The sequence below is a fragment of the Pocillopora damicornis genome, chromosome 9 (assembly GCF_964200805.1).
Source record: "Pocillopora damicornis chromosome 9, jaPocDami1.2, whole genome shotgun sequence".
NCBI lineage: Eukaryota > Metazoa > Cnidaria > Anthozoa > Scleractinia > Pocilloporidae > Pocillopora > Pocillopora damicornis.
In genome coordinates, this window is record NC_142678.1 from 16,824,464 (window position 1) to 16,840,096 (window position 15,633).

The 15,633-nt window shown below is 38.0% G+C and overlaps 1 protein-coding gene, 1 long non-coding RNA gene and 2 other non-coding genes across 4 annotated transcripts; 2 read left to right on the forward strand and 2 right to left on the reverse strand.

Annotated features, from left to right (window-relative positions):
- Nucleotides 1-536: 536 nt before the first annotated feature.
- Nucleotides 537-608, reverse strand: Trnap-ugg (transfer RNA proline (anticodon UGG)). Its single transcript has one exon. It is a non-coding gene; the product is annotated as a tRNA-Pro (tRNA).
- Nucleotides 609-695: 87 nt separating this feature from the next.
- Nucleotides 696-1,494, forward strand: LOC149040406 (uncharacterized). Its single transcript, XR_016179498.1, has 2 exons — nt 696-858; nt 1,221-1,494. It is a non-coding gene; the product is annotated as an uncharacterized LOC149040406 (long non-coding RNA).
- A 378-nt stretch (nt 1,495-1,872) lies between these two features.
- Nucleotides 1,873-1,944, forward strand: Trnap-cgg (transfer RNA proline (anticodon CGG)). Its single transcript has one exon. It is a non-coding gene; the product is annotated as a tRNA-Pro (tRNA).
- A 2,712-nt stretch (nt 1,945-4,656) lies between these two features.
- On the reverse strand, nt 4,657-14,366 carry LOC113681818 (uncharacterized). Its single transcript, XM_089181294.1, has 6 exons — nt 14,223-14,366; nt 9,167-9,505; nt 7,997-8,644; nt 7,052-7,378; nt 6,134-6,295; nt 4,657-5,547 (listed from the first exon to the last, which is right to left on the reverse strand). Exons 1-6 carry the CDS (start codon nt 14,272-14,274, stop codon nt 5,066-5,068), a joined length of 2,010 nt encoding a protein of 669 aa, XP_089037420.1. The 5' UTR covers nt 14,275-14,366; the 3' UTR covers nt 4,657-5,065.
- Between the last annotated feature and the right edge of the window lie 1,267 nt (nt 14,367-15,633).

Below are 15,633 nucleotides of genomic sequence, written 5' to 3' on the forward strand. Positions count from 1 at the left end.
AATAATGATGAAGATAATAACAGTGATTATGATAATAATAACGATGAAGATAATTATAGCGATGATGATTTCAACAAATACTACCTGAGCAATATTGACAGCAGTTACAATAACAGTAGATACTTATAGTTGGGATTCTGACAACGATGATGATAATGTCAATTTGTTCCTAATATCTTATATATTGCATCCAAAATCTGAATTTTTTTAAATTTATTAATGTACAAAATTAGTGCATAGATGTTAACACTGGTTTAGAATCCCCAATTTTTTTGTTAACTTATTGCTGACCCCCTGTATTGTGTTCCCTCGAGCGTCTCCAAACTTTTACAATTTTTTCTCCCTTTGAATATCTGCAATGCAGCTATTTACAGTGTTTTGATTGCATTAAACGTTTTCCCGTCTAGAAATGCTTTTCTACTGTAGCTGGTCAAAGTAATAATGAATGATTGAAAAAAATATATAATTAAAAGAATAGGAAGACGAAAGGAAAGACAGAAGTACTCAAAATATCTCAAAATAAAAAGAAAATCGGCGGGCCTGTCCGGGAGTCGAACCCGGGACCTCTCGCACCCAAAGCGAGAATCATGCCACTAGACCAACAGGCCGCATTTACAAATCTATTGGTTAATTTCGGTAATTTTACCTCAGGTATCAGGAAGGACTTGAAAAGCTGATGACGCAACATTAAATATAGATCTTTATCTTTACGAGTGAACTCCCCATGGTGGGAAGGAAACATGCACTTTTCTGTTATTTCTTAAATGGTGCTATTCTTGCAAAACGAGGGAAAAAAAAAAAAAAACAGAACAAAAAACCAAAGAACGGCCCGAGGAACGTATCATGCCGTGTTGAGAGGTAAAGGCTCAGTTATGAATTTAAAGATATCTGCTTCGCGAGACAGCTTGGTGGGTCTAATGTTGTTTAAATTGGCGAAGTACCGATCTTGTGAGCCACTCATTCTTAATGCCAGGGTGTCTCTTTGGGAACATTCGAACACATGCATTCCTCTCTTTCCCTGAGAATCATAACTGATAAACCGATGTTCATGCGAAGATTCTTTGATCGAACTTAAAAAACCGTCAGACTTTTGATTGCTTTCGATTCCCTTCGATAATTGATGAATCGTACTCCTGAACTTGAAAAAGTTCGATAGCTCGCCAGCGAAACAATGGAACGATTCAAGTTTCATCGATTTTTCGATTTCCTCCATTGTTCAGGTAAGGAGTAGACGTCAATCATCGTTCTTCACGATCCTCCATACGTCGTCTTTATCACGCTGAAGAGTTACTAGGATGTGGTGATGTTACAAGAATTAATATCCGAACGGGACTGCTGCCCAGGACTGCCGCCATTGTTGCCACAGAAAACTCGAACCTATCGCGTGACAAGGACTACGTTACTATTTTGTATTATTTCCATATAATTATTACACTGAATTGAGGCAAATTATGTATCACAGTTGAAGAGTGGAAATATCACCGTTGAAATTTGCGACTGTCCTCTTTTCTTTTGTTATTACTCTAGGGAAGCATTTTTCTATCGAGTAAAATTTTAAAAGCTAAAGGAGAGAACACTCAATTGCAAGGTGAAATTTTTTCAAACTGAAATACCCTAGTTTCGTACCCAGACCTACCATGGCAAACAGTTCAGTTGCAGTTACAAAAGGGTAGGAACTGGGTACGACATTAGAAATACTTAGCCTAGAATTATAGTAAACGAATTGATGAACATTAGGAAATCACCTGACGGCTTTTTTTTGCATCACTATAAATCTGTAAATTGCAATCTAACTGATGTCACTGAAATGTTAGTCACGTAAGGAAAAGTTATTCTTCATATATAATTTTTTCACTTATAATATGAAGTCTCGGCCTGTTGGTCTAGTGGTATGATTCTCGCTTCGGGTGCGAGAGGTCCCGGGTTCGACTCCCGGACAGGCCCTTGATATGGAAAGAAAATTTTTAATTTCCTTGATAAACTTAATTTTTTTGTATTAGCTTGTGCACCTTTTTTTCTAAATTTATATGTGTGTGTGTATATATGTATATATATATATCAAAATAAATGTGGGGGTAGAGTCTACCTTGGCATGAAGTGCTCAATGCTGTGGTAGCAGAGCTGAGTATATCTAAGTGAAAGAATCAAAGAGGACGCATCGATTCTCTGTTACTCTGAGTTTCGTGCCTAAGCGCTCGTCAGACAGAACCAGACAGGAATCTGTCTGACGAGCGCTTAGGATGATATGATATTCATATCATCAAAAGGCGAAGCAGATTTGGTAAGAACTATTTTTGATAAATAGTAACAACTGTCATTTTCATCATCATTATTTCAAATATATATAATTCTCTTTTTCAGCACTCCTTATAGATGTTGCTCTTGCTCAAGAGTATATAGACGATTGATATTCTCTTGTCTTGCTTCATTCTATCCCCTCAACACTCTATGAAAAAAACCGTCATGTGAGAGATTTTACGCAAAATAAAGTTTGAAGGGTGTCTACATAGTTTTCAAAAAATTATGACGTGGTGGTAAAATAAAGATCCTCAAAAAAAAAATTTTTAATATAACGTTAGCCTTGGTAGCACTGAAAGAAAGTCTTAGTTCATTAGATCCCTGTAAAAGTATCGCTCTGATGTTTTCCTGAAGAAGTGTCAGCTGTATTCCTCGTTTTCATCAATGTCAGGTCTAAAGCCAAACAGAAACTGAAGTCAAGCGCGTTGTTCGGAGTGACAAAAATAAGCCAATCAGCGATAAAATTCATATCACGTGATCGTAGGTCAAAAGCAGAGCGCGCCGCTCAAAACTTTACCAAATCATTTCACCACATAAAATTTCATTACTTTCACATTTCACACTCTCTCACGGTCTTCGCCGCCTGAATTGAACATGTCAAAGAAAGCAGTTTACAAGAAACGACAGAAAGCATAGGATCACGGGTTTGTGTTGTAATATTTTCCCTCCACTGCCTAAACCCGGAGGCGACACTTGTTCGCATGTGGTAAATGTAGAGAATGTCCCTAGTGGTTTCAAACAAAAAAATTAAATATTCCATTCGCAAGCTTTTGTCTGTCAATTAGTTTACCACACGAAAATTTTCTTTACCAGCTTACTTGAAAGTAAGTTTCTTTCCAGATGCCTACGAAAAAGAAAACAATAGAAAAAATTCGCCGGCTTCCTAGCGTCTTTCGAGATGTCATCAAACAAAAACATAGTGCAGAGGAAGCAATGTAATTACTAGGTGGGCTTTACGATATTTTCTCGCTTAGGATACATGAAATTGAATTAGAGATATGTTTATTCTCAATAAAGGTTTCTGCAGTGTGAAAAATTCGGAGAACTTTATTGAAAATGAAATAAGTCTGGGCAAACAAAGCTCGCGAAAGCTGCGCGTTTGGCGCAAAAGCGAACGAATGATTTCCAAAGAATGTCTTCCACTCCTGTCTTCAGCGACCATTTTTTTCAGCGACTACTGTTTAATTATAATTTCATTTACGACTCCTGCAAATTAATAAAGGGAACTTTCATTGAGTCAACACCTCACTTTCCGGCTAAAAAGTAAGGCGTTGCGTGAAAACGTTTTGTAACGACAACAACGACCTGTGCATTGTATTCTCCTCATGCATCTGAGGAGCGAATTGTAACCAAAATTGAGCCATGTCCATAATTGCTCTGAGGTGTAAACACTGTTATTATTTTCCGCAGTTCCTAAGGAGTGACTTACTATGCCGGATTTCTACTATGAATCTCAGGAATGATTGCAAACAACTATCGTTCTGTATTTCTTACTTCTTCAGGAGTGAATTTCTTCACCCGTCAAATAACAGGCCATGTTGGGTTAAACATGAATTACTACATTCTTTAATCCTTATCCGGAGTAAGGTTCTTCAAAACCGTTACGATATTGAAAATCTCATTCAAAATTATTGCATCCGTTAAGTATTCGGATAGTCGTTTCACACTTTGAATTAATTTCAAAATGGCAGGTTTGATTTCCACTGTCTTCCAATTACTGTACGAGAAGAGTGTTATCGTAGGAAGTAAATACAATTTTGGCTTCACCCACTTGGTTCTAATGACACTTCCGTAATATTTCACAGATAAAGATTTCAAATAATCGTTGTAAGAAGGGAAAGAATCACAGTATGTATCTTGTCACAGCAACGTGTGCGTTCTCGATAAAACGCCATTTTGACTGACGCACAAGCTGCCTGTTTCATGATATTTGAACAATAGGCCATTTTACAGTTGTGTACTTAGTTGCCAAGCCTTTGATTTGGAGTGAGGCTGAAGGTGACCTTGTTGTGTTAGAGACCAGAATCTAGTTAGCATGATAACAAATTAATTTGCATTTCAAAAGCAGCAAGGTTTGTATCATAACAAGGTCACCCTTAGCCTCACTCCTGTTCAAAGGCTTGGCAACCAAGCACACAACTGTAAAATGGACTATTAGGAAGACAAAGAGTACGGGCTCTGGAATCTCAAAACGCATAAGAGATAAATTTTTACTCATTTTTTTTAATTGCAGAGAAAAGGGTCAATATGGTTTCTGAAAAAACCGTCTCTTCCGAGCAAGTCGAGGGTAATTTATTGTTTCTTGATGTTCCGTCTCACTTAACATCTGTGACAGGAAAACGAGTATAAACATATAACTGTTGCTGTCCTCATTTTTATTTCATTTTTCGTTTTTGTCCATAATTTTCCGCTTGTAACTGGCGTTTTTCAATATGGAAAACGGAATTTTCAATTAAATTTCTCGCGGAGGCGTTTATCTTCACCAACGGTCTGGTTTTAGACTGAGAAGACCCATTAAGTTATTCAATGCCAAATAAACAATTTGTTCTTATTTTCATTGTCCCCATCAGTTTTTTTGCACAGATATCATGCTTTTTATAACTACTAACTTTAGCATATACAAGGTATCATGACTCGTTCGCCACGGCTTGCGAAGTCACCTTCAATGTGAGGGAAATAACAAAAATATGTCTTTCTAAAGAAAGTAAACACTTAAAGGAAACACTGACAAATAACAGATGTCTATGTCGTAACGCAATGTATGTAGTCAGACAGGAGTTCCTAACACATGCGCATACTTTTCAGGTGCAGATCTTTTAAGATGCTTTACGAGCCGTTTTTCCCATCCTTCTCTATCAACACTGTCAGAATAGTTGAGAAATGTTCTTGCTCGTAATGGTTTCGGTAACTTTTTGAGACTAATCGATTCGAGACCGATCAATATTACTGAGTAATCACTGTAATGAAAACTTTTGTGTAAGGCATAGTCGAGCTCTTGCTTGCAAAATCTGCTGGCTGCATAACTCCCCGACCACACTGCCAACACGTAACGGCTTTGGTACACACTATCGGCGATAGAATCCAGAATGGGATAACCAAGTTTGAAATGCATCTTATCGATGCAGTACTTGACCTGGTTTTCACTCAACAAGCTTAGTAGCTTGCTATCCACCCAATTAGAGTCTTTCCTGCTGTAGGTGATAAAGACGTCATATTCGTAGATTGGTTCATCATTTGGGAAAGGTTTTACTAGGAAGAGAAAATTTTTAGAATTCTTTGTTAACAAATATTACGACTAAAACCGTTGTGTAGTTGAAAAAAATAAAAATAAAAATACTCAAAAAAAGGTTGAATAAACGCAAAACTATTCAAAATCTTTGAAAAACGCGAAATATCTCATAGCTAGCTCCTCCAACCACCATAAAAAAAAAATTTCCTCAGTGGATAGTCCTGAGAATTTGGTGTTAGGGCACTTTTCGACTGAGTTTCGTAAGAGCTAGGTCATATTTCTACGATGTTCTTCTTTTTCCTTTTTTCTAATCAAGTAACTGAAGTCTCTAGGACTTTTTCGCTGACTATTTTCCTCCGCCAAGAATATGTTAATTTTTTTCTCATTGATTTTAATGTAAACGAGCGTAGTCTTCACTCAAGACATCCCTTTTTGGCGATCATACACGTGGTCAGTTTCCACGCAAAAATTGTGATCGCCATTGCGGAATTTTGGTGGACGAGGGGGTTGAAGTTTCGCGGACATAAAACGTTGAACCGTATACGTCTTCCGTTTTTATAAGACGCCTGTACCTCTGCGTGCATATAAAAATACGCGTTCGCTTACTTGATGGAAGAGTTTTAGGTCCTCTTTTATAATATAACTTGACCAAAATTCCTATGGTAACTACCACTCCAGCGAACAGTCCCAGAGCTATATATAGTGCTAGCTGTAAGCGCTTGTTTTCTTCTTTCACCGTGTTTACTGGGGGTTTTTCAACTTCGCGTTCTGTGATTCAAAAAAATTTTAAGAATTAAAATCAGCACCAGACCTTTAGCAGGTTTCCCCGTGTGGAGAGTGAAACGAGTCTGCGGTGGTTATTCTGGGTAGTCTCTTATGCAGACTCCAGCTTAGCGTTAGACGACTTGTCTCTTTTGTTTGGAAAAAAAAAAAAAAAAAAAAAAAAAAAAAAAACTAAATGTGAACTAACAGGGAGTGGTACCATATTACCCTCTTTGTCTGCGGGGAAGTTACGTTGAGTACTGTTAGAAGAAAAAAGTATAGGTAATGGATTGACTTGTGTGCACCTTTAGATACACATGGAAGTAGATCTGAGATGAGAACCTCGTATTTTACGTATGGAGTTGAGTTTGCCTTCGATACCCGCCGTAATGTAGAGTGACATTGATTTGAGAAGGATACCTTGATGGGCGAGACACCAATTCTACACATCACGGTTTCATCACGCTTTCGAAATTCAGCCTGAATCATTTACGTTAATTATTTGTAATTCATAGGGGTAAAATAGAAACGGGCTCTCGCATTTCCATTATCTTGGATGAGGTGAATAACGAGGCAGGGAGGGATGGAGAGATGGAAGGAACTCAAGAGACTTTCCAGGGAGTGAGGGAAGTGTTTTTTGTGATGTATTTCATTTCATGAAGACAGGATGTTATTCTCCTTTCTCCCCTAAGTAACGAAAAATGAGAATGAGCTGCAGTACCTTTTAATGTAAAAAAGAGGGAAAATGTTGATTAAACTCACCATTTTGAATTGACAGCTCTATATTTTCCTTTGCCACAAGCATTTTGTCAAGGTGTTTGTTGGAGACTTTGCAGGTGTATGTACCAACATCTGTGTCCGAAACATTCTTGATGGTTAAAGTAAAGTTTCCTTTTCTTTTGTCTTTCTGATAGTGTTGCTCAGGTATTATTATTTTGTTGTTTCTTTTTTTTATTTCTTGACCGTTGAATTCCCAGGAGCTTGAAGTTTTATTTTGTATGACCCTCGTGGCAGAGCATATCAGGGTTACTGTGGAACCTTTTTGTGCAACAACAGTCTTATTGACCACCGAGATCCTGGGCTTTAGATCTGATTTAAGAAAAGGTAAGAAAAAAAATACGAAATTAAAAGGTTCATTGACACACGAGCAGTCAGCAGTCGCTTAATTTCCGAGATAGAAGTGATGAGGGTACATAGCTTTAAAGGAAATCGGGACACGAATTGTTTGTACCTATACATTCGTTCCCCAGTCTGTGTATTTAAAAATAATGCTTCTGGTAACACTGACGTCAGCCACTGTGGTACGAATTAGTCATTTTTCAGCAGTGTGGCTAAGGAATTTTTACCCTGTTGTAACTTTTTATTAATTCTAGTCCTTTGATTTCCCAGGAGTTTGAGGTTGTAGGAGATGTACAGCTTTGCTGGCCGCCGAAACACTGGGCTTTAGAGTAGTAATACCCAATAAAAGAAATTTGAATCAAATATGTTGAAAAATAATGATGACAATGGGTCAATACTCATTCTCAGTCGCATGGCGAGAAGGTCTTGATAATTACGCAAGGTTTCAAAGGCGAACAGAGGTTTCTATATTTTTGTCGTAACAGCATTCTACACGATCATCAACATTCCTCTCAGGCACTTTGCGTAAAGGAGTCGCTGTTTTTATTGCAGTAAAAGATCAGGAGCGAATAGAAAAGAAACCCTTACCTGGGAAAAATGTCACATAAACCTTGATGCTTTTCCTCCGCAAGCCATGTGAAGTGTTGAGCACGCACTCGTACTTTCCACTATCTTCAACCCCAGCGTTGTATATCGTTAAGCTGAGAAGTCTCCTTTTAATATTTTCCTCATTGTTCTCAACGAAACCATTGTTTATTTCAAAGTGCTTGTTACTTTTTATTTGGCTGCCATTAAAAAGCCAGAAAGTCTCATCAAACAATGCTGCTGGGTAAATTCCGAGACAACTTAACGTAACATTTGTACCGTTTGCAATTTTAACATACGATTTAGTTTTCTGCGTGAATTTTAAATCTGGACCTTGTGTGTCACGTATGTTCACAGCTATGTCGTGTGTTTTTAAACCAATGGTGGAGTTTGCACCACATGTGTAGATTCCACTTTGGGCGAGGGTCACATGTTTCAGTTCCCGCGTTATGCTGAGTCGTTTAACTTTGTTTGCCATGGACATGCCATTCACTTCTTGGTGCAATACTTCAGGTTTAGATAGTATTTTTCCGTTCAAAAGCCAGTGCTTATCCACAGCGAAAGCTTCTGAAAAGATGACACTGCAATTGAGAGTTGTTGTGCTTCCTTCGTCGAGGGTGATGTTCGTCTGCATGGAAGTGACGTTGAGTACTGTTAGAAGAAAAAAGTATCGGTAATGGATTGACTTATGTGCACTTTCAGATACACATGAAAGTAGATCTGAGATGAGAACCTTGCAGTTTACGTATGGAGTTGAGCCTGCCTTCGATACCCGCCCCAATGAAGAGTGACATTGATTTGATAAGAATACCCTAATGGCAAGACACCAATTTTACACATCACGGTTTCATCACGCTTTCTGCGTTTTTCCAAACTCAGCCTGAATAATTCACGTTACATGTATGCGATTCATAAGGTTAAAAAAGAGATAGACGCTAAACGGGCTCTCACATTTCTATTCTCTTGGATGGGGTGAAGAACGAGGCAGGGAGGGATGGAGAGATGGAAGGAACTCAAGAGACTTTCCAGGGAGTATGGGACGTGTGTTTGTGATGTGTTGCTTGTCATGAAGACCGGATGTTATTCTCCTTTCTCCCATAAGTGACGAAAAAATGAGACTGAGCTGCAGTACTTTTTAAGGTAAAAGAGAAGAAAAATGTTGGTTAAACTCACTTTCTTCCTGAATTGACAGCTCTATATTCTTCTTCACCTTAAGCATCCCGTCAAGGTGTATTTTGGAGAATTTGCAGGTGTATGTACCAACATCTGTGTCCGAAACATTCTTGATGGTTAAAGTAAAGTTTCCTTTTCTTTCATTTGTCTGATAGTGTGGCTCTGGTATTATAATTTTGTTGTTTCTTTTCTTTATTTCTTGTCCGTTGAATTCCCAAGAGCTTGAGGTTGTAATTCTTCTAACCCTCGTGGCAGAGCACATCAAGGTTACTGTGGAACCTTTTCGTACAACAACAGCTTTATCGACCACCGAGATCTTGGGCCTCAGAGCAATAACACCTGATTTAAGAAAAAGGTAAAAGAAACAATACGAAATTAAAACTTTCATGAACACAAGAGCAGTTTGTAGTCGCTCTCTGAGATAGACGAGATGGGAGTGCATAGCTTCAAAGGAAGGCGGGACACAAATTATTTGTATATACTTATACATTCATTTCCCAGTCTGTGGCTTTTGTTAGATGTAAAATCTCTAACGCTCGTTTGTTTGTTTGGTTGATTCTTCCTTAATCTCTTTTCTTCTCAAGTTCTTACGACGGGGACTAACTCCTATCAAATGAGAAAAGCGAGGGTCATCGTTTATAAAGGTGACACTGCAGATGACACTACTAGGCGGTCAATCTTCTTGTATCGTCATCGTTCCATCTCAGCCAGCGAATCATGTTAGGTTACGTATGACAGTTCCTGCTCACTAGGTATGCGCCTTCGAGTTATTTGCGCAGTTACAAAATCAAAACCTTAAATTTCTTATTCTTACAGTTAAGATCGGCCAGAACAGAAACGAGATTGGTAATATAAAAATCATAACTAACCTACTGACAGAATATTATTCACATCTACATTCTATATTTTAGAACATCTGCACCTGAAAGCAGCCAAACTAGTTCACAAACTCCCTACCGAAACTCCTGACACTGACGTTCTCGACCTTGTAAAATGGAAACCTCTAGTCTATATTTACAAGCGTAGGCTCGCTTCTATTATGTACCAGATCTATCATAATAGCTTACCTGATCAACTCACAGCCCTCTTCGAAACTTGCAACACTAATACTAATTATAATTTAAGGCGCACAAATCACTTCTCGCATGTACGGTACAATAGCAACATTGGCAGAAATAGTGTAAGATATAGAGGACCCATCGTTTGGAATTTAATCCCTAGAGCCATCAAGGACGCTTCCTCCTATCAACTTTTTAAACAAAAACTTAGACAAGCCTCCAAGATACTGAACCAACTCCAATTCGAAAAAGAAGTCTGTCTGATAACATCAAAACGATCAGATTTCTTATATTTTTAGTTTTTAAATTTTAATCAATTAATTTATTTATTTTATTCAAGATTTTTATATAAATATAGTTTTTTTTAATTAAGTTGTCGGCAGGTCCACACCAGCCTTTAGGTTGCCGCAAACCGACCTGCCTTAACAAATAGTATATGTATGTATGTATGTATGTATATACATCTGAAGAGGTATCTTAACAGAAAATTGCCTTAGAAGACCGTTAAATGACAACATTATGATCACAAAAGTTGGAGAAGAAGGGGCGTTCACAAGTACCGCCCCCAAGTTGCTACGTGCTAGTTATAATAACTATTTAATTGCAAAACATGAAGGGTATCACATGTTTACACCTTTAAGAACGAGAGGTGTCGAACGTGACCTTTTACCAGAGAGATTCACTCTTCCTGGATTAACAAATTAACTTAATTAATAACATAACTTTCCCAAGACACTATCACGAGTTCTAATTACCGTAGAAACTGAACAACTGTTTCCATGTCAACTTCACGATCATAACGAGGAAAACGTGACCAAACTCCACCCTTAAGATAAGACCTCCAAAAGGAATAAGAGGTCACCGACCTGCCTTTTTATAATTTTTGCAGGAATGGTTTAAAGTAATATAATATTTTCACTCCTTTCCCCGACACCAATATAAGGAAACCCTTACGATATTTCAGATTAAATATAGTTGTATTTTTATCGTTTAACACTTTAAAAAAAACTTTTGGTAAGACTGAAGTCAGCCACTGTGGTACGAATTAGTCTTTTTTTCAGCAGTGTGGCGAAAGAATTTCTACCCTGTTGTAACTTTTTATTTATTCTAGTCCTTTGATTTCTCAGGAGTCTGAGGTTGTAAGAGATGTAACCTTCCTGGCGAGGCGGAATCAAGGTTACATTGAAACCTTTTCTTGCTATCACAACCTTGTTGGCCGCCGAAACACTGGGCTTTAGAGTAGTAATACCCGATAAAAGAAATTTGAATCAAATATGATGAAAAATAATGATGACAATGGGTCAATACTTATTCTCAGTCGCATGGCGAGAAGGTCTTGATAATAACACAAAGTTTCAACGGCGAACAGAAGTTGCTGTATTTTTCGTCGTAACAGCATTCTACGCGATAATCAACATTCCTTTCAGGCACTTTGCGAACAGGATTAAGGTAAACTGAAGTACATGAATTGTCAGCAACTGCGCTCCTATTGCTTTCACTAGCGAAGAAAGGACATCGTGGTGTAAGGTAGACTCTCCCCTGTCTTTGTGAAAGACTCTAACGCTTTGTGAATCGCAAAGGAGTCCGAGGAATAGTAACGCAACCAATTTACCTTTTTCTTCCATGATCTTGAATCTAAAAAACTCAGGGAAGCGCTGAAATCTCTGTCATCTATGGCAAGGATTGGTTTTCCTTTCTTGATAGTCTTTAAGGTTCATTTAACTCGAAAAGACTACTTAAAATGGCTAAGCAAAACACTGATTAAGTGTTGGCAATGATCAGTGATCACTAACCTCTTCAAACAGTCAAACTTTTGAAATTAGACGAGAAAAGGAGAGCGCAAAAAGGTAAATGTTCATGAACGGTCTTTTTTATTTGTTCGGCGACAAATTTTTAATTTTTATTGCCGTAGACTGCTAAAATCGCACTTTCTTGCCCAGATGACTTGTGCTGAGTCATGGGAGCTAGAGTTAAAAACGGGGAGGGAATAGAGAATAGAGTTTCGGTCGTGTTTCGTTCTCTTGAATTTCCATTAGGTTCTTCTTGTAAGTCCCACATCCTTTATTAGTTTGACTTGTGTTCATTCAAATTTCTACATGTGGTTTTTAATTAATTTGATGATAAAGGTCAACTGAATTCATTTCCACTTTTCAAACATTCTGCTCGCATTCAATTAAACGTCTTTTTCTACTTCTTAGTCACAGCTTGTGTAGGGAAACTAAGCCTTGTTGTAGTTAAACGAAGATCATGATTAATTAAAAAGCTTGCTTGTAAATATCTGCGAAAATATTGTTTAGTTTTGTGCAGAAACAACGACTCGATTAACATTTATGCTAAATATATGTTGACCTGTCTCTAGTTGTTGAGTCTTTAAATATTTACATTTATATTACAAACGTAACTTGATTGTGTGATACAGATATCGTCGTTCAATGTGAGTCTTCAGATGTCTACATTTGCAAAAACCTAGCTCAATTATGAAATCCCATTAGCTTTCCATTTGAAGCTAAATGACCAGGATCCGTGTAGTTCGCTTGTTTCACTTTCGTCCATCTAACTGTTCATGACTCATGGTGAAAATACTTCCAAACTACATTTCGCTTTTGACAATGAATCAACTGTCACCTGTTCCCCTTAAAAGGAAGTCATGTGGATGATAAATTGAGTTGAACTCAATTAAACTCAATTTATCATCCACATGACTTCCTTTTAAGGGGAACAGGTGACAGTTGATTCATTGTCAAAAGCGAAATGTGGTTTGAAAGTATTCCATCTGAGTGTGGGTGTTTACGTTTGATGACAGTTTTTAAGTCGTGTATTGATACGATCACCGTTGAACTGTCTCTTCGTTATTAATAGATCACTTCACCGAAGCCTTCGGCCTCTTTCGATGTCCATAACGTATGCTGAAAATGATTTGGTTATATGACCACCCGTAACAAGTCCGAGTATGAAATTCCTACCGTAATCGACTTCGAATTCCCAAACTGTCTAGGACTCATTTCCCAATACGATGAAAACAATTCGCGTAAACGTGTAACCAGGAAAATGTTTAACCTTCTAGGCGTCTATTAAATGACACGACATCAGATAAGCGATCTCTATTTGCCTTTTAAATTGAATTAAATTTCTACAAGTTCTGATAATAGAAAGTAAACACTCTCGTAAAAGAACTCGCCGCAAAACAATTATTTAAACGAGTGGCAGCCGAATGAGAGCTATTTAAGTCATGGTCGAGCCGAGTGGAAGAGGTGCTTTTTGTGTCGATACAAGATCGTCGTTAACTAGATTTCATTTTACATTATAGACAATAAGAAAGATCACTCGCTTTTGAGTGCTGCTATAGTTTCATTGAAGGGTGCTTCTATGAAGTTTATTTTCTAAGGGTTTTACTTTTAAATTTTCTAATCTGGATATTTAGATGAGAGTATTGTTTATGACGAAAAGTTGTACGGGGAGATACCTTTTGCTATTTCTGAGCTTTGCAAACTCTTGCAAAGCTGCAGTCATCATTTAAGCTACCGTTATCTTGGTTTGTGATTATATCGAGTGAATGCGGTCTTTTTCGTTTTGTTATTCATATCCGAGCTCGCCTGAATAAAGAACAGCTGGCGGAGAATAAATCTTAATCCACCCGTAAAGCAAAATTTACGCATGACTTTCACTTTCAAAAGCTCCTTGTTTGATATTTATTAGCTTCTTCCCGACCATTGTAACTGTCAGCCAATATTGCTACCACTGATCTTAGTTTTCAAATATCAGATGTGCAAACAGAAAGATCGAGTTTAGATCCTAACATAAGGACGCTGCCAACTGCGGAAAAAGTAACAACGCAACACTGCTTAGATTCGCCTCGCGACAGCCAAGTTTCAGATAGGAAACAAAATTATTTTCTGCCAAATCCACCGGAATCAATCCTGCACGTGGCTTACTGCTGTTTCCCTCTCTAGACCCACAGTATCAACGCGTGCATATTGCTTTAGGTGAAGTACCCTTACCTGAAGCCGATAGCAGTGCTCCAAGCAGCAGAGGTGCAAAGAGACAGCTCATGTTTTACTTGCCGAGCCGTCTGCTCGAGAGCTTGCCTGAAGAACAGCTTCGACTACTTCCTGCACGGGTTGAAATAATTTTCACTTTCGAAAGGTTGATATATGATATGATGTTTCCGCTAAAAGAAAGTGTTGTAAAAGTGGGGAGGGGTTCATTTCAATAGATAAAGTGGGAATGCGGAACAGTTTTTAGATTAATTCACAAGAACATTGTAACAGAAAGCGAGTTAAATTTGTCTGGAATTTTTAAGCAGAGTTCTTAGAGAGTAGGACATCCATCCTTAAGTAATTTCATTGCTTCTGCGGCACTCACGGGGTTTTATCAGGAAGCCTGTTGCAAACACGGTGATATCATAACGTATCAGCTCCCCCCCCCCCCCCCTTCCCCCTTCCTGATTTGATTGTAGCCTCGATGATAAAGCCACCAGTAATTTGAGTTAAAATAACAATTATACTTTCGATGGAAGTCAATCACTGTGGTTGCTGGGCAAGCCGATAAATGACCCTATTCATTGATATGAATACCATTGTTATCTATCAATACTTAGTTTTTTATAATGGATGAATCGCAAGTAAACTAAATTGATTTGATACCTGTCACAAAAAGCCAGGCCTGAAATTGGACAACCCTAGCAACAGGTTATTAAATGGCAGAACAAAGAGATAGGAAGTATATTAACTGACGCAGAATTTATACACGACGCATGATGGTTTCTAAACAAAGCTTTGAAGAAGGATACTATGGTGGGAGAGAGCGATACGTATGGAATGTTAGACACCTAAGACGTAAAAAAGAAACAAAAAAAGAAAACATTAAATGAAACCATGAAATTTCTGTCGCGCGGTTGATTCTGTTGCATCAAGATTATTTGGAAAGTTAATAACTTTCTGCGCGTGTTCATTCTTCTCTGTCAATTCGGACCTTCAAGGCAGCTTCGATCTTCTCTAATATGGTAAGAATGTCTCACGGAAGCTAGTTGTTGAGAGAACGATATATATCCCTTTGCTTTGTGCACGTTTCGAACCGTAATTAAGCAGGCATGGATGTATACTCAAGGAGAGGATATCATGCGGATGTATTTCATCCAGGAAGACAATACTGGAGGAAACGAGACAAAAGAACAAGAACGAGCTTTCTTTTTCCACGACAGGTCTTTGATTCCGCTTTTAAAATAGCTTACTATAGATAAGTAAGGAAGGCCTCGGATCGAAGAAAGTTCGAAGAGTAAATTTTTTGATCTATCGTCCATTACGACTGTTGAACCTGCTTGAGAAGAAGGGATCTTCTTGTACGCGGTCAAGAGTCGTTTATCCGAAAAATAGGAGTAATATAAGACATGGGAATGAACTTTTTCAGTCA

What these genes read in the sequence shown, in the direction of transcription:
- LOC113681818 (XM_089181294.1), bottom strand. Translation starts at nt 14,274, where the DNA reads ATGAGCTGTCTCTTTGCACCTCTGCTGCTTGGAGCACTGCTATCGGCT. An exon ending in GCTGTCAATTCAGGAAGAAA is followed by an intron (nt 8,645 to 9,166) that starts GTGAGTTTAACC and finishes TTCTTCTAACAG; the next exon opens with TACTCAACGTCACTTCCATG. An exon ending in TTATGTGACATTTTTCCCAG is followed by an intron (nt 7,379 to 7,996) that starts GTAAGGGTTTCT and finishes TTCTTAAATCAG; the next exon opens with ATCTAAAGCCCAGGATCTCG.